Source organism: Anomaloglossus baeobatrachus, chromosome 1 (assembly GCF_048569485.1).
Source record: "Anomaloglossus baeobatrachus isolate aAnoBae1 chromosome 1, aAnoBae1.hap1, whole genome shotgun sequence".
In the NCBI taxonomy this organism is placed as follows: Eukaryota; Metazoa; Chordata; class Amphibia; order Anura; family Aromobatidae; genus Anomaloglossus; species Anomaloglossus baeobatrachus.
In genome coordinates this window covers 706,347,896-706,372,843 of record NC_134353.1, presented here as the reverse complement: position 1 = coordinate 706,372,843, position 24,948 = coordinate 706,347,896, and the positions used below count along the sequence as shown (strand labels likewise).

At 47.6% G+C, this 24,948-nt stretch overlaps 1 protein-coding gene across 4 annotated transcripts in view; it reads left to right on the top strand.

Moving 5' to 3' along the window:
• The window catches only part of TOP3B (DNA topoisomerase III beta), a 126,326-nt gene that overhangs the window by 31,746 nt on the left and 69,632 nt on the right, over positions 1–24,948 (top strand). For all 4 annotated transcript variants that reach the window (XM_075341779.1, XM_075341780.1, XM_075341778.1 and 1 more), the window contains one exon: positions 463–569. In XM_075341779.1, coding sequence (XP_075197894.1) covers positions 463–569 — 107 coding nt within the window. The remainder of the gene's footprint in view (positions 1–462; positions 570–24,948) is intronic.

Sequence of the window (24,948 nt, the reverse complement as noted above, 5' to 3'; positions counted from 1 at the left end):
AACTGTAGTACGCCAGTCTTGATGAATGGGACCCTAAGGTTAAGTGGTCACGATCAGGGGACGCTGCGTTCTAGACGCAGTGTCTATCCTCTTGCGGAGACGAGAGTGTTCTCCGCAGGGAACGCAGCGTTCTTGCCTATGATCAGGATTCTGGGCACTTAGTATTTTTGCTGTGTACTCTCACTGCGAGCACTAGCACCTCTGCAAGAATAAATCGACATGCTGCGTTTAAGAAAATCGCTCCGTATGTCATTTTAAGCTGTGTAGAAAATAAGCACAGTAGGCATGGGATTTCTATAAATTTTTGTAGTGTTACTGCATATGTTGTATGCAATCTTGTGGGCTGCAGCTCTCACCCAATGAGTAGCACTACAGAAAGTCTATTTCTTAGGTTACTGACCTGTTGAAGGTTTCATGTGTTTTGTCATTTCACATTGTATATCTATGATATGCTTGTTTCAGGAAAATATAATAACTGGGATAAAGTGGACCCAGCAGAATTGTTCAGCAAGGCACCCACAGAGAAGAAGGAGGCCAATCCTAAGCTCAGCATGGTGAAGTTCTTACAGGTGGGGAAATGCTATCTCTTATTGATCTAGCTAACAGTTAACAATATGGGAGGAATCCAAAAAAGTTGATTAGCAAAACAAAATATTCCTAAAACTTACAAATTTATTGAAAATACTTTAAAAACACAATACGTATTGCCTTTACTAGTATTGGCAACTTGAGCGTTACCACAATTTTTGAATATTTGAGTATGAGTATTTGTTTTGCAGTAACGGAAAGATTGTTTGATTATTAACACATGCATCAGAAGATATGATGATAGATGATAATTGATGATTGACAGGTTCCATACATGATTTTCGATATCTGCTTATTGCTCTATTCAAATGATTTTGTCTTTGCCTTCATTTCTGTTATTTTGTTTAATAATTTCAATAAAAATAGATTGAACATAAAAACACAATACAGTGCCTACAAGTAGTATTCAACCCCCTGCAGATTTAGCAGGTTTACACATTCGGAATTAACTTGGCATTGTGACATTTGGACTGTAGATCAGCCTGGAAGTGTGAAATGCACTGCAGCAAAAAAGAATGTTATTTCTTTTTTTTTTTTTTTTTAAATTGTGAAAAGTTTATTCAGAGGGTCATTTATTATTCAACCCCTCAAACCACCAGAATTCTGTTTGGTCCCCCTAAAATATTAAGAAGTATTTCAGGCACAAAGAACAATGAGCGTCACATGTTTGGATTAATTATCTCTTTTTCCAGCCTTTTCTGACTAATTAAGACCCTCCCCAAACTTGTGAACAGCACTCATACTTGGTCAACATGGGAAAGACAAAGGAGCATTCCAAGGCCATCAGAGACAAGATCGTGGAGGGTCACAAGGCTGGCAAGGGGTACAAAACCCTTTCCAAGGAGTTGGGCCTACCTGTCTCCACTGTTGGGAGCATCATCCGGAAGTGGAAGGCTTATGGAACTACTGTTAGCCTTCCACGGCCTGGACAGCCTTTGAAAGTTTCCACCCGTGCCGAGACCAGGCTTGTTCGAAGAGTCAAGGCTAACCCAAGGACAACAAGGAAGGAGCTCCGGGAAGATCTCATGGCAGTGGGGACATTGGTTTCAGTCAATACCATAAGTAACGTACTCCACCGCAATGGTCTCCGTTCCAGACGAGCCCGTAAGGTACCTTTACTTTCAAAGCATCATGTCAAGGCTCGTCTACAGTTTGCTCATGATCACTTGGAGGACTCTGAGACAGACTGGTTCAAGGTTCTCTGGTCTGATGAGACCAAGATCGAGATCTTTGGTGCCAACCACACACGTGACGTTTGGAGACTGGATGGCACTGCATACGACCCCAAGAATACCATCCCTACAGTCAAGCATGGTGGTGGCAGCATCATGCTGTGGGGCTGTTTCTCAGCCAAGGGGCCTGGCCATCTGGTCCGCATCCATGGGAAGATGGATAGCACGGCCTACCTGGAGATTTTGGCCAAGAACCTGCGCTCCTCCATCAAGGAACTTAAGATGGGTCGTCATTTCATCTTCCAACAAGACAACGACCCAAAGCACACAGCCAAGAAAACCAAGGCCTGGTTCAAGAGGGAAAAAATCAAGGTGTTGCAGTGGCCTAGTCAGTCTCCTGACCTTAACCCAATTGAAAACTTGTGGAAGGAGCTCAAGATTAAAGTCCACATGAGACATCCAAAGAACCTAGATAACTTGGAGAAGATCTGCATGGAGGAGTGGGCCAAGATAACTCCAGAGACCTGTGCCGGCCTGATCAGGTCTTATAAAAGACGATTATTAGCTGTAATTGCAAACAAGGGTTATTCCACAAAATATTAAACCTAGGGGTTGAATAATAATTGACCCACACTTTTATGTTGAAAATTTATTAAAATTTAACTGAGCAACATAACTTGTTGGTTTGTAAGATTTATACATCTGTTAATAAATCCTGCTCTTGTTTGAAGTTTGCAGGCTCTAACTTATTTGCATCTTATCAAACCTGCTAAATCTGCAGGGGGTTGAATACTACTTGTAGGCACTGTACGTGAAGATATCATTGAAAAACTCCAATTAAAATGGTAACAGACAGGAAACCTGTATATATAAGGGAGTAAGTGCAGGTGTATACGCTATACCAAATCTACAGGGCCCTATGAATGTCCCTAACAGATTACTTTACCTTGCCAGGGAGGTCGGCACCCTAAAAAATGCAAATGGTGCCCCCGCTCAAAGAAGACTCTCCCTAGGAATCCCTAAACTAGAACCTGCCAGTACCAAAAGTTATTCACAAATCAAAGGTTGGACTGTAAAAGGTTAAATAACCAAAATCGCCAAGGCAAACACAACGAGTGTAACCTCTGCAAATAGCCAAAAAGGGTCACAATAATTACAATAGTTTACAAATCAAAGATTTGACTGAAAGGGTTAAATAACCAAAATCACCAAGGGAAACACAACAGTGAATGTAACCACTGTAAAGCTACATGCGCACGCTGTGTTTTTTGTCGCGTTTTTGATGAATTTTTTGGTGCAGTTTTGTTATCAGAACTTTCTTACATTTGACTTCGCAGCAAAGTCTATGAGAAGTCAGATTTGCTATGCGCACATTGCAGTTTTTTGTCAAAAGTTTGTGACAAAAAAGATGCAGCATGTTCATTCTTTCTTGCGTTTTTGTCAAAATTTCTCACCCATTGAAATCAATGAGGGCATCAAAAGCGCAAGAAAAAATGCATGCTATCAAATTGGTGCGTTTGGCATGCATTTTGCCTGCGTTTTACCTGCGGTTTTGTCAACAAAAACGCAGCTCACCAACTTAGTTCCAGAATGACTAAATCAATGCTGGAGTGATTTTGACATACCGGTGTCCGTGTGTCGTGTCCGTGTGTCATGCCTGTGCCAGTGTCGGTGCTGTGCCAGTGTCGGTGCTGTGCCAGTGTCGGTGCTGTGTCAGTGTCGGTGTGGTGCCCGTGTCCGTGAGTGTCGATGCTGTGTCAGTGTCGGTGCCCGTGTCGGTGTCTCTGTCTCTCTTGCTCTCTCTCTTTCTCCCCAAGCAGTACATACTTACCGATCACCGGCTGTCACACTGCTCCCGCGCCTCTCATCTTCTTCCCGACCCGCTCATTAGCCTCGTACATATTGACTCCTCCCCCGTCTGTGATTGCTTGTAGTCAGACGAGTCCCCATGCTGAGTGACAGCTGTCTGACTGCAAACAATCACAGCCGCCGTTGGGCGTGATTAAATCGTACAGCACTGAAGAGAGTCGGTCTATCAGCGGTGGAGGACTCGAGCTGTAACAGCAAACACCTGAGTGACGGTACCGCCAATCGCGCTGCTCACTTCAATCACTTGGGTGGTTTTCTGTGACAGCTGGAGGACTCCAGCTGTGGAGCAACAGGATTCACTTCATCGCGCGGCTCACTTCAGTAGCGGCCTGAACCACAGTGAACCCGGCCATGACGTCATTGCTGCGACACCTGCCGTACTGTGAGACCCGTAGCTGTGACGTCAGGGGTTCACCCCAGTTCATTCTGGTCGCTGCGGCTCTGTCCACACTCACAACTGGCAGCCATGCTGTATGACCGCTGGCTGTGACAGGACAGGGATGTAGCAGAGCTGAAAGCGTCGTGGGACCTCGTGTGGATTACTTCGGACCTCAAGGGGTGTTTTGGGGGTTAATAAAGTGGTGAAAGAGGGTGGCTTTTTATTTTATTTCAAATAAAGGATTATTTTGGCTGTTTGTGGTTATTTTCACTTACAGATTAGTGATGTGGGGTGTCTCATAGACGCATGACATCACTAACCTAGGGCTTAGTAGCAACTATGGGCTGCTGCCATTAACTCCTTATTACCCCGATTGCCACTGCACCAGGGCAACGGGAAGAGCCGGGCCCAGCACCAGAATTGGCGCATCTTATGGATGTGCCACTTCTGGGACGGCTGTGGGCTGCTATTGTTAGGCTGGAAAGGGCCAAATAACGATGGCCCTTCCCACCCTAATAATATCAGCCCCCAGTTATGTGCTGCACCTTGACTGGTATTAGAGAAATGAGGGGATGCCACGTCATTTTTTTTTTTTTAATAAATCAAATAATTAAAAAAAGTGTTGGATCCCCTCTATTTTTCATAACCAGCCAAGGTACAGCAGAGAGCTGAGAGTTGCAGCTGCTGTTTTTCCTGTGCTGGATATTAAAAATGGGGGGGGCGCCTTTTTTTTTTTTTTACCCCCCAAAAAATAAAAAAAAGCTAACCAAGCTGGCTATCCCTCTATCAAGCTATTCTATTATTTCTATGTATTCTTTCTGTTCTTTCATATTATCTAATCTATATGTTCTTATTATCTTGCTATTCATCTATTCTAGCTATCTATCAATTATCCTTTCCTATCATATTTTGTTTCTCCTTTAAAAAAACGCAATGATAAAAACGCACCAAAAACACACCTACATTACAAGCGTTTTTTGGGACATTTCCAGGCTCTCTCTGACAACGTGCAGTTTTGGTTGCAGTTTGTTGGCAGAAAAAACTGCAGCGTGCGCATGTAGCCTAAATAGCCAAATAGAGTCACAAATATATAATAGCATAGGTCCGTCAAAAATGGCTAGGGTTAACCGATGCGCACCACAATACCCAGCCAAAGAAATAAATGGAACCCCAAAAAGAAGGATTTTTGTGTACTCACCGTAAAATCTCTTTCTCTGAGTCTTCATTGGGGGACACAGGACCATGGGTGTATGCTGCTGTGACTAGGAGGCTGACACTAAGTAGACATAAAAAAAGTTAGCTCCTCCCTAGCAGTGTACACCCTGAGCCGGAGGCGGAACTATGCCAGTTTAGTGTACAAGCAGTAGTAGGAGAAAACTGAACAACCATAACTATTCAAGGTAATAACAAGAAACACACAGTATCTTATCTAAACCTATACTGTATATAAATATACATATAAAAAACATAAATACGCCGGGTACGGAAGAACATGTTTCCATAAGGAACCAGTAACATCCGGCAACAAAGAGCAACCCAATATCCAAATAGGGTGGGTGCTGTGTCACCCAATGAAGACTCAGAGAAAGAGATTTTACGGTGAGTACACAAAAATCCTTCTTTCTCTATCGCTTTCATTGGGGGACACAGGACCATGGGACGTCCAAAAGCAGTCCCTGGGTGGGTACAGGAGTAATCCTGCAGATTCAAAAACATATCCAAACTCTGTAGGAATGCTCGTTGCAAAAATATACCGGCTTATCATAGTGTGTGACAGCAGCTTGCTGTATCCAGGAAACCCTGGAAAAGGTATGAAAAGCTTGACTACGAGGCGGCTCTGTACACTTGCTTGGCTGACGCGTGGCGTCTGATTGTCCTAGACGCCCGAATTGCACAGGTGGAGAGGCTTTTACACCCCTCGGGGTAAACCTGACTCTATTCCTGCAGACCTCTGATATGGTCTGCCTGATCCAACTTGCCGTGGTAGCCTTGGGCGCCGGCATGCCCCTCCTGAGTCCAGTAGACCGGACGATTAGGCCGTCCAAGATGCGGAAGGGCGCGGATCTCGAAACGTAACTCCTCCGAGCTCGCACTAGATCCGGTGTAAGCCGTGACCTCTCCAAGGAACGAATGGAGGCTGGCACGAAGGATGGCGCCGCCATCATCTCATTCAGATACTACATCCGGTAGGAAAAAAACCTGAGACTGGTGCCGAACAATTTCGTCTTGGTGAAAAACACAAGAAACAAAGCGACCCGCATGAGAGGGTTGACAGAACAGACCTTCCTCTGATTGAAGTGACTGCCCTAAACAAAGCCACCTTCCCGGATAGGCGAGAGATTGCAGATCGAACGGGGCTAATTAAAGAGACCCTAGAGCCAGCTGGAGGTTCCATGGTTCTAGCGGGGAACGACCTAGCGGTGCCAGATGGAGGACTCCTTGGATGAACGTCCTGACTTTCGGCCGAAATGCAAGATTTCTCTAGAAAAGCCAGATAGCGCCGACATCTGCCCTTTGAAGGTTGCTGGCGAGAGACCCGCCTGCAAGCCTAACTATAGAAAGGCCAGTAACACTGGGAGTGACAGATCCAGTGGAGATGAGTTGACGTTGACCTCACACTTTTGAAAGGAGATCTATCCGGTGCGGTAGTAGATGTTTGAAGACGGAGGCTTCTGAGTTCTGACCATGGTCTGTAACACCTGTGGGATAAAGCCTGCCTGGGCTAGTAGCCATGGTTCTACAGCTATGCGGTCAAATTGAGAACCCCTGAATATTGATGGAAAAGAGGACTTTGCTTACGGAAGTTCAGACGATCTGGAAGCCACCCTGGGGTGTCTGATGAGCTGCGTGAGCTCTGCGAACAACGCTTGCCTGGGTTAACCCAGGCAATGAGAGTCACTGGTATGCCCTCTGCTCTGAGTTGCTTGAAGACTCCCGTGACTTGATTGTTGAATCGAGAAGCCATCAGGTCCACATTCGGAATATCTCATCTGTGGCAGATCCATTCGAAAGCCTCTCTGTTGAGGGATCATTCGCCTGCCGCCAGACCTTGCTGATATATTCTGCTGCCCAATTATCTGCGGCGGGGAAAAATGATTGCGGGCAAAATCTGGAGTGGTGAAGCTATGCCCACTGTAAGATCTTCTTCACCTATGTCACCTCCGTGACGCTCCTTGTTCCGCCCAGGTGATGTCCGACTGGATTTTGGATGGCGATTCTTGTATGCAAAGCTGAAAAAAATCTGTGGGGCTCAGAGAAAAAACTCTGATCCCTAAAAAAAAATTGATAATGATAGGCAGACGGCTCTCCTGGGAGGACTACCGACTGTGAGCCGTGTGTTTTGGAACACCGCTCTCCAGTCAGAAGACTGGTATCGTTGGTGACTGCCAGTGTACTGGTATGAAAGACAGGTTCCCGGAGTCAATTGGATCCTGCGATTCAAGGTAAATAGGGAATTGTCCCATCTGTTCTGCCAAGTCAGCTGAAGGAGACAAAGGCGGAAGCGGCAAACGGAACCGCCTCTATTTCCGCCCCCATCCGACTGAGGACTCTCCGGCTTGGAGTGACGGAGGATCTGGCGGTCTCTTTGTAAGGACACGCGTCCTTGGATGGTATCGAACTCCATGCCTAGACAGGTAATCCTGCTGACCGGAGTCAGAGAGGGCTTCTTCCGCTTGATGAGCTAGCCGAGTCGGGACAGGATATCAATGGTGACCTGAACACCTCGGAGACAATTGAAGAACCCTGATCAACAAGGCGCCCAGGTGCGGAAACACCAACAATGATCGTCTGCTATTGTGAGACGCAGAAGGATCTGTGCTGTTGTCAAGTTAGGTGCGACCTGTATGTCCGACGATAGACTTGCTGAAAACTCTATTTATTATGTACCCTGAGTCCAGTATCTCTCCGACCCAGGCGTCCGTGATCCAAGTCCGCCAGACGTGAATGAGAAGAGACATGCGTCTCCCCCTCCACCTGGTCTGCGCCCGCACGCAACGACCAAGAGTCATCAGCGGGGTGGCGCTGTGAACCGGACGTCGTCTTTGATGGCTGGCGTGGCTGAGAAACGCCAAAAAAAAACATGTATAAAAGGACCGGAACTTCCTGTTCCTCTGCGGAGGCCTGGTTTTCTTGTGTGTGTGGAATCGAAGCTCCTGTGATCTCGTCGATATCTGATCCAGCCAGTCCCCAAACAGACGACGTCCTGTAAAGGGGGGAGGTTGTAAGTGATATCCTAGAAGCCGCGTCCGCATACCAGGTTCTGAGCCAGATCGCCCGACAGATGGCCCCCGTGCTGCCAGCCGCTTGCACTGCGCAGTAGGCTGCTGACAGATATGCGATGAGTATGTACTCACCCGCCAGAGCGATCTATGTAACCGTGACGAGAACTCCAGATTGCTCGATCCCGCACGAAGACCGTTGTGGAGGTAGTGGCCCAGGACATCATGGATGCTGCCAGCCAGATGGCGGCGAAGACAGTAAGAGTACCGTGCCTGCCGTCTGAAGACAAACTGAACGGGCCACTCTCTCGGTGTCTTGATCCGTGGCGACTCGGAGCGATGCCCCGTGCAGGAGAGATAGTATTGGAAGATGACAGACGGAAAAAAACAGAAGGGCGACCCTAGGCGAGCCTGCCCATTTCTTCCTGAGAGCCTCAGGGAAGGGGAAAAAGTAAATCAAACGACTTACCATTGTTGGATATCTTGACCGGTTGTCATCTGTGCTTGTATAGAATTTCCGCAAATTCTGGATGGTCACCGAATTGCCTGTGTGCCCGCTTAACCTGTTTGAATGAGACATGCAAGCACTGGGTAGCCACAGAGTCCGTCTGCAGCTCTAGTGTACGACTTACCGCTTTGACCGAACTATCCACCCTACCTCTGACATCCGCCCTCTGATCTGGACTCAGCATCGAGGCTGCATCCGACTCTTCTCCTGAAACAGGGGGTCGGCCGGTCTCGGAGCCGAGGAGCACTCGGAGTCTGGAGGTGATAGAGATGTCCGGGAGGGCTTGAGAGGAGACCCCGCAGGTTCCCTTCTGCGCTCCAGCAGTAGGGTCTGGATCAGACCGACTGTTGCCCAGAGCCAGCTGGACCAGGGGAGCATGGCCGGGCGTAGGGAGCGACTGCAACGCCCTTGGGAGAGAGCCCACAGACTGGGATAGGGGTTCTACCCCTCTGGTTAAGGGAGCGCAGCGGAGGTCGGGTGCTGGCGGTGACAGGGTGGTTTGTGGCGCAAGCCGAGCGGGGGGGGGGCGAAGCCTGGCTTGGGAGAAATTTACCTAGCAGGCTGAAAAAAAAAAGGCTATAAAGGGGCCCGGTCTGTATGGGGAGACTAGCGTTAGCCATGGCGCTTAGGAAAAAAACCACTAGTGGCGCTAGGGGGGAGACAGGAGAAAAGAGTGAAAAAATTAAGAAAAATAATAAAAAAAGGGGAAGGAAGCTATAGTCTGTTCCTAAGCAGGAGCAGCCCTCACCCAGGTCCTGTGTCCCACCCAGGTCAGCAGAGGTCTCAGAAACTGCGGGGACAGCATTGCTGAAGCAAAAAAACGCAGCCCTTCATGGTTTTTTTTTTATATATATAGTAGGGGGGCTGGCTGGTTTTGGGACCGGGCAGGAACTGCAGGGGTCTGCTTGGGAAAAAACACGCGCGCGCAAGCGGTGAGACGGAGGACTGAGGCCTGAAGTATGCCGAAGCAGGGGACTAGAGTAGTGGGCGGCCCCCGGGAGCGCAGAGCTGCGCGCAGAGCAGTCTTACCTGCGTTCTGCCGGTGTCGCTGTGATCCTCGGCCCCATCCTGCCTGCCGGAGAGTTGCCTGGGGAGAACTGTGTGATCACGATCCCCTGCCTGGGCCCAGGGAAGCAGTGAACGCTGGGGAGGCCTGGAGATGCAGAGCGCTCCTGCGCTGCAGCTGTGATCCTCCCCCTGGGGCCTGTCACGTAGGGGACGCTGGGAAGCTGTCTCCGGGCAGAAGAAGGGGGGGCGTGGCCAGAAAAGCGCGCGCGCAAATGGGGTGGAGCGCTCCGGCCCAAGGTAGGCCCAAGCCGGGGACTAAATTAGTGAGCGGCGGCCGCCGGGAGCGCAGCGCTGCGCGCGGAGCAGATCTTACCTGCGTCCATGCGCGGCGCCCAGATCCACGGGTCCCATCCTGGATGCTGCGGCCCCCGGTGAGTACAGGCTGCTGCTGGCAAGCGCCACGGGAGGGCTGCGGGGGAGACTGCAGAGCGCTCCTGCGCTGCAGTGTCAGATCCTCTGCCTGGGCCCAGTGAATCAGGGAAGAACACTGGGGGAGGCCTGGTGCTGTGGGCGCTCCTGCGCTTGCGATCCTGATCCCGGTGAAGAGCGTCCTCGCCGTCTCCACCCAAAACACCCCTTGGGACGATACCATAGGGGTCGACGGGGAGTGAGCCCAAAAAAAATAAACGTGTGGGACCCCAAGCAGCCCCTGGAGTGGTACCGTGGGGCCGGAGGGGGATAAGGGCTGGTGCCTCGATTGATCACGATCCCCTGTCTCAAGGAACCCTGGGACGATACCCCGTAGGGAAAGAGCAGGAGAGGTTTCTCTCTGATGCAGGGCCTAAAACCCTGCAGAAGAGACAAAAAATGTAAAAAGATGAGAAGGCTGAGCGGCGCCGTATAGCATGAAAAAAACGGAAAAAAGGAATAGCCTAGGCTGAGGTTGGCCCACAGAGATATGGGCCCACATCAGCCTCCTACGACACTAAGCAAAAAACTGGCATAGTTCTGCCTCCGGCTCAGGGTGTACACTGCTAGGGAGGAGCTAACTTTTTTTATGTCTACTTAGTGTCAGCCTCCTAGTCACAGCAGCATACACCCATGGTCCTGTGTCCCCCAATGAAAGCGATAGAGAAAGGTGAACAATTCAGTCACAAGTCAAACCAGTGAAAAAAAAAGAAAAAACAAACAACTTTCCTTATTGATGCATTGGTCAGAAAAGACGGCCTCAACGCGTTTCTCCTGTGCTTCAGGTTTATCAGGAGGCCATGAGTAGGTTGTAAATGTCCCAGGATGAATATCCTCCTCATGGTTATTTAACCCCTTTCAGTCAAATCTTTGATTTGTAAACTATTGTAATTATAGTGACCCTTTTTGGCTATTTGCAGAGGTTACACTCATTGTTGTGTTTGCCTTGGCGGTTTTGGTTATTTTACCTTTTACAGTCAAACCTTTGATTTGTGAATAACTTTTGGTACTGGCAGGTTCTAGTTTCGGGATTCCTATAGGTATTCCCAGGGTGAGTTATCGGTGAGCGGGGGCACCATTTGCGCTTTTTAGGGTGCCGACCTCCCCAGCAAGGTAGGGTCATCTCTTAGGGACATTCATAGGGCCCTGTAGACTCGGTATAGCGTATACACCTACTCTCACTCCTTTATATCTTCTGGTTTCCTGTCTGTTACCATTTTAAATGGAGTTTTTCAATGAGATCTTCACGTATTGTGTTTTTAAAGTATTTTCAATAAATTTGTAAGTTTTAGGAATTGTTTTGTTTTATCTCTTATGCGGGCGTCACACGAGACGATCTATCGTACGATCGCACGAGCGATCGTACCCGCCCTCGTTTGTGCGTCACGGGCAATTAGTTGCCCGTGGCGCACAAAGTCGTTAAGCCCCCGTCGCACGTACTTACCTGCTGAGCAAACATCCACTTCCTGAAGGGGGTAAGACGTTCGGCGTCACAGCGACGTCACACAGCCGCCGGCCAATAGAAGCGGAGGAGCGGAGATGAGCGGGACGTAAACATCCCGCCCACCTCCTTCCTTCAGCATTGCCGGCGGCCGCAGGTAAGCTGTGTTCATCGTTCCCGGGGTGCCACACAGAGCGATGTGTGTTACCCCGGGTACCATGAACAACCGGCGCAGAGAAGAATAAACGATTTTTTAAAAATAAACGACGTGTAAACGATACACAATTTGTAACCGATTTGCAATCGTTCTGAGACGCTCGTAGGTGTCACACGAAACGACGTCGCAAACGATTGCCGGATGTGCGTCACGAAAACCGTAACCCCCGACGACATATCGCACTATGGATCGTCTCGTGTGACGCCCGCATTATTGATCACATGTATATTATATAGTGTTGGCGAAGATACAAAGTATTCAAATTTGGCCACTTTTGCCAACGTTTATTTTATGTGTGGACAGGTTAAAGTGCCACTGACATGAGACAACAATATTTAGAAAATTCCATAAGGAGTGATCGTATCGGGCATATATAGTGCCTTGCGAAAATATTCGGCCCCTTTGAATTTTTCAACCTTTTCCCTCATTTCAGGCTTCAAACATAAAGATAATTTTAATGTTATGGTAAAGCATCAACAACAAGTGGGACACAATTGTGAAGTTGAACGAAATGTATTGCTTATTTTAAACTTTTATAAAAAATAATAAACTGAAAATTGTGGCGTGCAATATTATTCGGCCCCTTTAAGTTAAAATTTTGTAGTGACACCTTTTGCTGCGATTACAGCTGCAAGTATCTTGTGGTACGTCTCTATCAGTTTTGCACATCGAGAGACTGAAATTCTTCCCCATTCTTCCTTTGCAAATAGCTGGAGCTGAGTGAAGTTGGATGAAGAGCGTTTGTGAACAGCAGTTTTCAGCTCTTTCCACAGATTCTCGATTGGATTCTGGTCTGGACTTTGAGTTGGCCATTCTAACACCTGGATACGTTTATTTGTGACCCATTCCATTGTAGATTTGGCTTTATGTTTTGGATCATTGTCTTGTTGGAAGATAAAGCTCCGTACCAGTCTCAGGTCTTTTGCAGACTCCAACAGGTTTTCTTCAAGAATGGTCCTATATTTGGCTCCATCCATTTTCCCATAAATTTTAACCATCTTCCCTGTCCCTGCTGAAGAAAAGCAGGCCCAAACCATGATGCTGCCACCACCATGTTTGACAGTGGGGATGGTGTGTTCAGGGTGATGAGCTGTGTTGCTTTTACGCCAAACATATCATTTGGCATTGTGCCCAAAAAGTTCGATTTTTATTTCATCTGAAAGAGTACCTTCTTCCACATGTTTATGTGTCTCCCAGGTGGCTAGTGGCAAACTTTAAACAACACTTTTTATGGATATCTTTGAGAAATGGCTTTCTTCTTGCCACTCTTCCATAAAGGCCAGATTTGTGCAGTGTACGACTGATTGTTGTCCTATAGACAGACTCTCCCACCTCAGCTGTAGATCTCTGCAGTTCATCCAGCGTGATCATGGGCCTCTTGGCTGCATCTCTGACCAGTCTTCTTCTTGTTTGAGATGAAATTTTTCAAGGATGGCTGGGTCTTTGTAAATTTTCAGTGGTATGACACTCCTTCCATTTCAATATGATTGCTTGCACAGTGCTTCTTGGGATGTTTAAAGTTGTGGAAATCTTTTTGTAACCAAATCCGGCTTTAAACTTCTCCACAACAGTATCACGGACCTGCCTGTTGTGTTCCTTGGTCTTCATGATGCTCTCTGTGCTTTAAACAAAACACTAAGACTATCACAGAGCAGGTGTATTTATACGGAGACTTGATTACACACAGGTGGCTTATATTTATCATCATCAGTCATTTAGGACAACATTGGATCATTCAGAGATCCTCAATGAACTTCTGGAGTGAGCTTGCTACCCTGAAAGTAAAGGGGATGAATAATATTGCACACCCTGATTTTCAGTTATTTATTTTTTACAAAAGTTTAGAATAAGCAATAAATTTCGTTCAACTTCACAATTGTGTCCCACTTGTTGTTGATTCTTCACCATTACATTAAAATTTTTATTTTTATATTTGAAGCCTGATATGTGGGAAAAGGTTGAAAAATTCAAGGGAGCCGAATACTTTCGCAAGGCACTGAGGGCCTCTATTTGCTGCTTGGTATCATTCTAAGGGGCACTTTGCACACTACGACATCTCAGCTGCGATGTCGGTGGGGTTAAATCGAAAGTGACGCACATCCGGCGTCGCAGTCGATATCGTAGTGTGTAAATCCTTTTTGATACGATTAACGAGAGCAAAAGCGTCGTTATCGTATTATCTGTGTAGGGTCCGACATTTCCATGAATTGGGAAATACCGATGTTACGATGTTGTTCCTCGTTCCTGCGGCAGCACACATCGCTGTGTGTGAAGCCGCAGGTGCGAGGAACATCTCCTACCTGCGTCCTGCGGCTCACGCCGGCTATGTGGAAGCAAAGAGCTGGGCGGGATGTTTACGTCCCGCTCATCTCCGCCCCTCCGCTTCTATTGGCCGCCTGCCGTGTGACGTCGCTATAACGCCGTACGACCCGCCCCCTTAATAAGGAGGCGGTTCGCCGGCCAGAGCGACGTCGCAGGGCAGGTGAGTGGATGTGAAGCTGCCGTAGCGATAATGTTCGCTACGGCAGCTATCACCATGATATCGCAGCTGCGACGGGGGCGGGGACTATCGCAGCATTGGCTTGCGATGTCGTATTGTGCAAAGTGCCCCTAAAGCTCTATTTCATTTAGCGAAGAAAGGACATTTTTTGTTGTAGAAGGTTTATTGTAGAAATTGAACCAAACTTCTGGGACAAAACACTGCACAACCTAAGAGAGTAACAAAGAGGATTCACTCACAGCGGAGCCCAGGCAAAATCTACAGCATGCCAGATATACTGCGGAAATGCTGCAGAATTTTATTATGGACTTTATTTTTTGCAATAAGTAAAATTCACAAATAAATGAAATTTGCATGTGGAGCTTTGACCACTGAAGTCGGTCATTTACTGTACTGTCACATGGCTGTACTGCATTATATCACTGTACAGAGACTGGTGGAGACCACCACTATGGTAACGCTAGGGAATTAAGGGGGAATTAGAAGGTGAATATTGTATGTTTTTAAATGAAACCATCCCATGATATATATATTGTGAGGTAGCACGGTCGGCTGCGCAGCAGAAGACACGGGATCCAGGCATCAAGGTTCACAGCACACGGTTTTAATGTCCAAACAAAAAGTCCATAACAAAATACATGTGCCTCTCCAGCAGAGGGCTCAGGAAGTTCTGGTCACTTCCCCCACACCCGGCACACCTGCCCTTGTTCCTGATTCTATTTAACCCTTCCTTCAGCCTGTAGGGAAACAGCATTAACCCTATAGTGGATTTACTTTCTATCATGGAGTGAGCACAACCGGGGCGAGACATACCGGCCGTCATAGATAACCCCGGTCACAGTCTCACATACCCCCCCCCTCAGTTCAAGCGTGCGGGGTTGAACTCCCGCCATCAAACACGGGCCGCGGGACAAGGCATCGGCGTTGCCCTGCAACCTACCGGCCCGGTGTTCAACCGTAAACCGGAAGTTTTGCAGAGAAAGGAACCACCGGGTAACCCGGGCATTCCGTTCCTTGGCGGACCTCATCCAGACCAGTGGAGAGTGATCCGTCACCAAGCGAAACTGCCGTCCCAGCAGGTAATAGCGTAGGGACTCCAAGGCCCACTTGATCGCCAGGCACTCCTTCTCCACTACGCTATAATTCCGCTCGGGAGGGGTGAGCTTCCTACTTAAGAAGGTGACGGGGTGTTCCTCCCCCTGAACCACCTGAGACAGCACTGCCCCCAGGCCGATCTCCGAGGCGTCAGTCTGTACTATGAACTCCTTCCGGAAATCAGGGTTGACCAGAACGGGCTGTCCGCACAGGACCTCCTTCAGGGCCCGGAAGGAGTCCTCGGCCTGCGGAGTCCAGCGCACCATGACGGACTTCTTGCCTTTGAGAAGGTCCGTCAAGGGGGCTGATAGTCCCGCAAAATCCTTTACAAACCTCCTGTAGTACCCCACGATACCCAGGAAGGCCCTAACCTGCTTCGTGGTCAGGGGTCTAGGCCACTTCTGGATCGCCTCAACCTTGTTAATTTGGGGCTTAATCACTCCTTGGCCTATCACGTAGCCCAAGTAGCGGGCTTCCGTGAGTCCCAATGCACATTTCTTGGGATTGGCTGTCAATCCGGCTGTTCGAAGCGCGTCCACCACCGCTTGTACCTGTTCCAAGTGGGTCTGCCAATCGGAGCTGTAAATAATGATGTCATCCAGGTACGCTGATGCATACGCCTGGTGGGGTTCCAGCACTAAGTCCATCAACCTCTGGAACGTGGCCGGAGCGCCATGTAACCCAAAAGGCAAGACAACATAGTGGAAGAGACCCTCAGGCGTAACAAAAGCGGTTTTCTCCTTGGCGGACTCCGTTAGTGGCACCTGCCAGTACCCTTTGGTCAGGTCGAGCGTGGTAAAATATCGCGCCTGTCCCAGCCTATCAATCAGCTCATCCACCCGGGGCATGGGGTAGAGATCGAACTTGGATATTTCGTTCAATCTCCTAAAGTCATTGCAGAACCTTAAGGAGCCATCGGGTTTTGGTATTAGGACAATCGGACTAGCCCATTCACTCCGGGATTTTTCGATGACCCCCAGGCGTAACATTGTCTTTACTTCCTCCGATATGGCTTGTCGTCGAGCCTCCGGTACCCGGTATGACTTCAGGCGTACCTTCAGGTGGGGCTCGGTGACAATATCATGTCGTATCAGACTGGTCCTACCGGGCAGCTCGGAGAAGACATCGGGGTTCTGCTGAACCAACCGTCTGGCCTCTCGCCTCTGTTGCTTGGTGAGGGCTTCTCCAATCCTTACTTCCGGTTCGTCCTCTCCGGAGGTCGCTGGAGCCGGATGTGAACGACCCGAAGAGGAGGGAGGTGGGGAAAAAACAGCCATCAGGCTTTCCCGTTCCTGCCAAGGTTTTAATAGGTTGACATGGTATATTTGTTCAGGTTTCCGCCTACCGGGCTGCAATACTTTATAGTTAACCACCCCTACTCTTTCCTTTATCTCGTAGGGGCCTTGCCACTGAGCCAGGAATTTACTCTCCGCCGTGGGGATCAATACCAACACCCGATCCCCGGGTTTAAAGGTCCGCACGGTGGCTTGTCTATTGTAGCGGCCGCTTTGCGCGGCCTGAGCCTCCTGTAAATGCTCCTTCACAATTGGCATGACCGCGCTTATGCGGTTCTGCATACCCAAAATGTGTTCAATCACACTTTTATGGGGGGTGGGCTCTTGCTCCCATGTTTCCTTTGCCAGGTCCAACAATCCCCGGGGATGTCGCCCGTATAACAATTCAAAAGGCGAAAACCCCGTGGATGCCTGTGGCACCTCTCGTATGGCAAACATCAGATAGGGAAGCATCATATCCCAGTCTTTCCCGTCTTTTGAAATCACCCTTCTTAGCATGGTTTTCAGGGTTTTATTGAAACGCTCGACTAAACCGTCCGTTTGAGGATGATACACAGACGTACGCAACTGCTTGATCTGGAGTAGCCGGCATAGCTCTTTGGTCACTTTAGACATGAATGGGGTCCCCTGATCCGTAAGGATCTCCTTGGGCAATCCCACCCGGCAGAACACAGCAAACAACTCCCGAGCTATAAGCTTTGCTGCAGTATGTCTGAGAGGTATCGCCTCGGGATACCGGGTGGCATAGTCAACGATCACTAGGATGTGTTGGTGCCCTCGAGCGGACTTTACGAGGGGCCCCACCAGATCCATCCCTATCCGTTCAAAAGGGACTTCTATAATGGGTAACGGTACCAACGGACTGCGAAAATGGGTCAGGGGTGCAGTAAGCTGACACTCCGGGCAGGTTTCGCAGAACCGTTTTACCTCCCCAAAGACCCCGGGCCAATAGAACCTTTGCAATATTCACTCCTGCGTTTTCTTGACCCCTAGGTGGCCACTCATCAGGTGTTTATGAGCCAAGTCGAGGACCCGCCGGCGATGCGGCTGGGGCACCACCAACTGTTCTACCCCTACGCCCCGTATTTCATCTACCCGGTAGAGTAAATCCTGCTTAAGAGCGAAATGGGGGTACCTTACCTGGGCACCGGGCAGCTGTGCCACCCCGTCGACTACTGTCACCCGACTCCGGGCATGTATTAACGTAGGGTCCTGGAGTTGGGCTGTCCCAAACGTATCCGGGGACGCCTCCAACTCCGGGATGGGCTCGACCGTCTCAGCCTCTCCTGCCAATACCTCTAGGGGCGACCTATCGGGTTCACACTCTGTCCCTATCATGGTGACCCCTACGGCAGGTGTCCCGGATTCAGGATTGTAGGGCTCAGGTCCCGGACCGACCAATATCTGAGGGGACTTAGGGGGTCCCCTCCATAAAGTCCAAAAATAGGGCAGATCCCTTCCTAGGATCACGTCATAAGGAAGAGTGTTAAGAAGTCCCACCTCATGTTGCACCTGACCGCAAGGTGCTGTGATGGTGACAATCCCCGTGGGATAGTCGCGGCGGTCCCCATGTATGCAAACCACCCCCACGGTGCGTCCTGTGGCCTTTACTTTAGCTCTCAAGGTGGATCGCACAAGGGTCACTAAGCTTCCGGAATCCAACAATCCTGTAACCGGACATCCATTCACCTGTATTTGGCACAAGTGGGGCTCCGTCTCTGGGGAGACCAGGTCAGCGGTACACACCACCTGAGCATACATTGAACCCCGCCGGGTAACCCCACAATCCATGGGCTCCGTGGTGAGTGGACACTGGGCTTCCATATGTCCCACCCGCTGGCACCGCCAACATCTAATGGGGACGGAAACCCCCTTGACGGGTTGTCGTTTAGGGTACAGAACCTTCCGGACCTCAGGAATGGCGGCCGCGGCCTCAGACGGGACGGTAGGGGACTCCTGTACCGTTGTCAGCGGTGGGTCCTTGGCCCTAGGCTTGGAGGGGCCGGACCGACGGGCGGTACGCAAAGTCTCAGTGTCCCGTATCAAGTCCTGCGTAGCCACATGCCGCTCTACCAGGGACACTAATTGGTCCAGGGTACTCGGGTCACCCTGTCCGACCCACCGTTGAACGGTGACGGGTAAAGTGCGCACAAAACGATCCACTACTACCCTTTCCACCATTTGCGCCGGGCTCAGAGTGTCAGGCTGCAACCACTTTTTTACAAGATGCAACAAGTCATAGGCCTGGGAGCGTACGGGTTTGGCTTCCTCATAGAACCACTGATTTACCCGCTGAGCCCGTACATAGGTATTCACCCCCAACCGAGCCAGTATTTCGGCTTTCAGGGTCACATAGTCAATGGCGTCCTCGGCACAGAGGTCCAGGTACGCTTTTTGGGGTTCCCCCGTCAGATAGGGCGACAATACCTCAGCCCACTGCGGGGTCGGCAGCTTTTCCCGCTCGGCCACCCGCTCAAACACCGCCAGGAACGCTTCCACATCATCACCCGGGGTCATCTTTTGCAACGCTTGTCTCACCGCTTTCCGGACGCTGCCGTCGTCACCCGGTCCCGGGGTTGTTGCTGCCGGTCCGGCACGGATCGACTTGGCCAGGAGAACCATCTGTTCTTGGTGCCTTTTTTCCTGCAATTGCAAGGCTTGCTGCTGACGTGCATTGGCCTGCTCCATCTGTTCTTGGTGCCTTTTGTCCTGCACTTGCAAGGATTGCTGCTGACGTGCATTGGCCTGATCCATCTGTTCTTGGAATTTTTTTTTTCCTGCACTTGCAAGGATTGGAGCAGGTGTGCATTGGTCTGTTGCTGCTGTGCATTAGCCTGTTGCTGCTGTGCATTAGCCTGAGCCAAATGCTTTAGTATGTCCTCCATGGCGTCGCCGGGTTTGGGCTGTAGTATAGCCGCTCGAATCCAGGACATGCGCAGCTGGGTCACCAGGGATGGATGCTACACCTCACCGGCTGTCATGCCCGCATTCTCCACCATATGTGAGGTAGCACGGTCGGCTGCGCAGCAGAAGACACGGGATCCAGGCATCAAGGTTCACAGCACACGGTTTTAATGTCCAAACAAAAAGTCCATAACAAAATACATGTGCCTCTCCAGCAGAGGGCTCAGGAAGTTCTGGTCACTTCCCCCACACCCGGCACACCTGCCCTTGTTCCTGATTCTATTTAACCCTTCCTTCAGCCTGTAGGGAAACAGCATTAACCCTATAGTGGATTTACTTTCTATCATGGAGTGAGCACAACCGGGGCGAGACATACCGGCCGTCATAGATAACCCCGGTCACAGTCTCACAATATATATATATATATATATATATATATATATATATATATATATATATACTCTGGCACCTTGGATTACGAGTAGAATTGGTTCCGGGAGTGTGCTCTTAAAGCAAGTTACTCTTATATTAAAGCAAATTTTCCCATAGGAAATAATTGAAACACAGAAGATTCGTTCCACAACCCAAAAATATTTACTCTATTTATACAAACTTATTACAGTAAAACAAAATAATGTAAAGTATTCTCATAAAATTATTACAGGACACTGATACAAAATACTGTACAGTAAAAAACATACAAAAACAAATTAAACTGCACATTAGCTTACAAAAGAATTGTTGGTGTGCAGGAGGTACTATAGAGAGAAAAAAATGATGTATAAATATGACATCTCTATTCTAGTACAGTACACGAAAAATACACTCCAAATATATTCTCCCCAAAATAAGGGCTGAACTAACCCAAATGTGGGTAGGAATACTGCAAAGGTAATTAGATTACAATACAAGCAATGTGCTGTACTGGTTAGCAGAAAGTAAGTACAGTGCTGTATCCACAAATGCAAATTGATAGACATGCTATATAGCACATACTGTACTGTACAATGGTATACTGTATACAGTAATCAGTACATATGGACAGAAAGTTACCTCTAGTAGGTTTAACCCCTTCACGACCCATGACGGATATATCCGTCATGGATCGTGTAAGGTTAATTCCCGCCCCCTGCCGTAGGCAGTTCACGGCGATCCGCGCACATATCAGCTGTTTTCAACATCACATTCCACCCGCAACTTTTAACCCTTTACATCTCGCTGCCAAAGTCTGTCAGTGAGATGTATATGCGCGCGGCCATTACTTTCACTTACCGCCGCCCCCACCGGAAGTCACATGCGTGATCACGTGACTTTCGGTGGTTGCCATGGTAGCACAGGGTCATGTGATGACGCCTGTAGCTAACATGAGTCACTTTCTCTCAGTGCCAGCACGGAGAGTAAAGCAGCATATCTGCAGATCTTGGCTCTGTAGCTGAGATCTACAGATAGGGCAAAGCGATTGGATTGTTGATCTATATAGCCCCCTAGGGGGACTAGTAAAATAATAATAAAAAAAAGTTTTAAAAAATAAAAAAAAACAAAGTTCAAATCACCCCCCTTTTGCCCCATTGAAGATTAAAGGGTTAAAAAAATAAAAAATATACACAAATTTGGTATTGCCGCATTCAGAAACGTCTGATCTATCAAACTGTAAAATCAATTAATCTGATCAGTAAACGGCATAGCAGCAAATAAATTCCAAATGCCAAAATTACGTCTTTTGGTCGCTGCAAGTTTTGCACAAAATGCAATAACAAACGATCAAAACCTAGCATCTGCGCAAAAATGCGATCATTAGAAACGTCAGCACGAGACGCAAAAAATAAGCCATCACTGAGCCATAGATCCTGAAAAATCAGAGCGGTACGGGTTTCGGAAAATGGCGCAAAACGTGCACCACTTTTATTGGATAAACTTGTGATTTTTTTTTAACCCCTTAGATACAAGTAAACCTATTCATGTTTGGTGTCTACAAACTCGCACCGACCTCATACATCACAATGACACATCAGTTTTACCATACAGTGAACACGGTGAATAAAAATATCCCAAAAACTATTGTGCGATCACACTTTTTTTGCAGTTTTTCCACACTTGGAATTTTTTTGCTGTTTTCCAGTATACTATATGCTAAACTTATGGTTTCATTTAAAAGTACAACTTCTCCCACAAAAAAAAAAAAAGCCCTCATATGGCAAGATTGACAGAAAAATAAAAAAGTTACAGCTCTCGGAAGAAGGGGAGCAAAAAAAAAAAAAAACTGAAAACGCCCGGGGGCTGAAGGGGTTAAACAGAGTGCGGTGAAAGGATGGAACCGGAAGTGTTTACAGTGAGTATTTGCTCTTCTAGCAAAGCATTGCTCTTAAACCAAGTTACAAATGTTTAAAAAGCTTTGCTTGTCTTGCAAAACGCTCTCAAACCAAGTTACTCTTAATCCAAGGTTCCAAGTTTTTTGTTGAACTTTAAAAAGCACATTTGTTATCTGCATTAATGTGAAATGTAACACTTAAGGCCCCTGTACACATTAGACCAGACCTGGGCAAAGTCTACCCCTTTGGGTTATATTAAGCCCTTGGAGTATTCCTCTCCAGCCCACAGACCGAGACAGTCAAAGGGCTGAGAACAGTGGCCCACAGGCCATACGATGCGTCCCAATTTCACCGCTATCTTCAGGGTGCAGATAGCAGTGAATATCATAGTTGAAAATATAGCCGCCATCTCCTTCTTCTACCATTAAGTATGTGCAAGAGAGACAGCAAACAACGATGACGTCAGTACATCGCATCTGCTGTGCAGAGTTTTAGTTCACATATTGGAGCAAGGTGAAGCTGAGTTCACATGTTATCATCCATTAGATCTGATCCTGCAGAGATCTGTTGGGAAATGATGTCAGCTGGATCTCTTTTTCTTTTAACATTGGAGTCTATGGAGAACGGATTTATCGTCCATTTGAAATGGATCCTGTAAGAAAAAAATGAATCTATTACAAATACAAGAATAACGGATGGCTGAATAGCAATCCGTAACGGATCCGTTCTCCATACACTCCAATGTTAAAAAAAAGGATCCAGCAGAAATTAGTATTTAACAATGAACAAAAAAGTCTTGTTTGCACAACTTTTTCCCAACGGATGTCTGCAGGATCTGTTCTAACAGATGATTACAGGACATGTGAACTCAGCTTTAGTATTCTTATTTTGTTGTATGTATATGTGGGTTCTTAACGTTTATATGGGGAGCTGTGTGTGCGCTCATATTGTTCACTGCGTTCCAAATTATTAGGCAAAGTAAATTTAAGTATTATAAAGATATAATTTTTCTGTTTTTCAAATAAACTCATGGATAGTATTGTTTCTCAGGGCTCTTAGCACACTAAAATCGATCTGAAACACCTATGATAATTAGTTTGCCTGATGAGCCCAAGTAAATAAAAACTATTTAAGGGTATGTGCCCACGATCAGGATTCACTGCGTCCTGGACACAGCGGGTCCTGACCTGTGGGATTGCAAGTCTCCTCCGCAGGAGACCGCAGCTACTCGTACCCACGATCAGGGCTCAATGCGCTGCGGTGTTTCGCTTGTGTTCTCCCTACGGAGGACACTTGCGAATCCGCTGCAAACAATTAACATGCTGCGGCTTGGAAAGGCGCACTGCAGGTCAGTGTTTGCTGCGGAAAAAACAAGCACAGTGGGCACGGGATTTTTAGAAATCCATCCACTGTGCTTGTACTGTAGAACGCAGCGTTTTGGACGCAGCTGAAGCTTGCTGCATCCAAAACGCTGCAAACACTGATCGTGGGCACACAGTCTAAGTAGGACGTTCTACATTTTTTAAGCAGGTCACAGGTTTCAAGCAAAATTGAAAAGGAAAAAAAAAAAGATTGCTCTAGTGCCGAAAAGCATCAAGTAGTGCATTGCCATGGACAAGGTATGAAAATGTTAGATATTTAATTAAAACGTAAGCATGATTATCGTACTGTGACAACATTATTAGCTGCTACACAACACAGATGGGTTCCTGCCTATAAAGGCATAATGAGGAAGGTTTCTGCCTGGCAAATTCCAGAAAAAGATCTATGAGGGTGGGAGGCATGCTGCAAAGAAATTTAAAGCGAATCAATCACCAGGATCTTACTATATAAACTAAAGCCACTGCTATACTGGCGCTATCATGCTGATTCTAAGCATAACTTTTTTTTTTTTTATCAGATACATTTTTATTTTTCACCAAGTATACAAAACATGTGTTATATGTTCAGCAATAACGAGCAGAACTATAAACTTTCCCTCACCAACAACCCCTCCCCCTCAGCGTACATATTACCCATATCAATATCAAAGATCTTACATTTCAACCCTTCAATAGCATATATTGGAATGTATAGAACTAACTATCTCTGCCCCTAGTTCAATATCTCCCAACTCTAATATTTATCCATATTGCAACCACGGATTCCACAATCTATCAAAAAGTGTAAGTTGTTTCCTTTTCCCATAAATGCTTCTCTCCATTTGAACAATATGATTAACATATGTGACAAATTCCCCTCTAGTCGGTGGGTCTCCCTGCATCCAGTGTTTGGCAATTACTTTCCTTGCCGCATACAGCAGTCTGGCTATCACTATTTTAAAATTGTCGTCTACTCTAATTTCCTCCATGTAACCTAGAAGACATACCAGGGGTTGTCTAGGAAGTTTACATCTATAAGCTCCTTCTATTCTATTAAGAACAGTTATCCAAAAGGGTGCCAACCTGGGGCACATCCACATCATGTGGAAAATGCCGGCACCTTCTCCATTACATCTAGGATAGTCGGAGTTACTCCTCAATCCCATTTTGATTCTAAGCATAACTTTAGTTGTCAGATTGGATGTATAATTTTTGAAATACAAGTAAGTAAATTTATAGAAATGTCCAGCTTTTTGATTGGCAGGAGCTACCGAATAGCTAACATGTAGGTCGGGTTTTGCCATCTATTTCCACCTCTGTCTGCTGCCTGGCTTCTGTAGATGCTAGACTGTATGGGCTCCTTCCAGTTATGAGTCATTTTTGTCACGTGATAGCGGCAAGTTAGAAATGCAGCCCATACAGTTTAGCATTTACAAAGGCTAGGCAGGCAGACAGGGGTGGGAATAGATAGTGTGGAGGGCTCTGAGTAACATCATATTGTTAACAGGGCCTTTGACAACCATAATACTGTGGGGCTATCATGCTACTGTATGTTGGGAAGCTGCAGGGCAATCATACTGTGTTGTAGGGTCATCATACTGTGTGTGGGAGGGC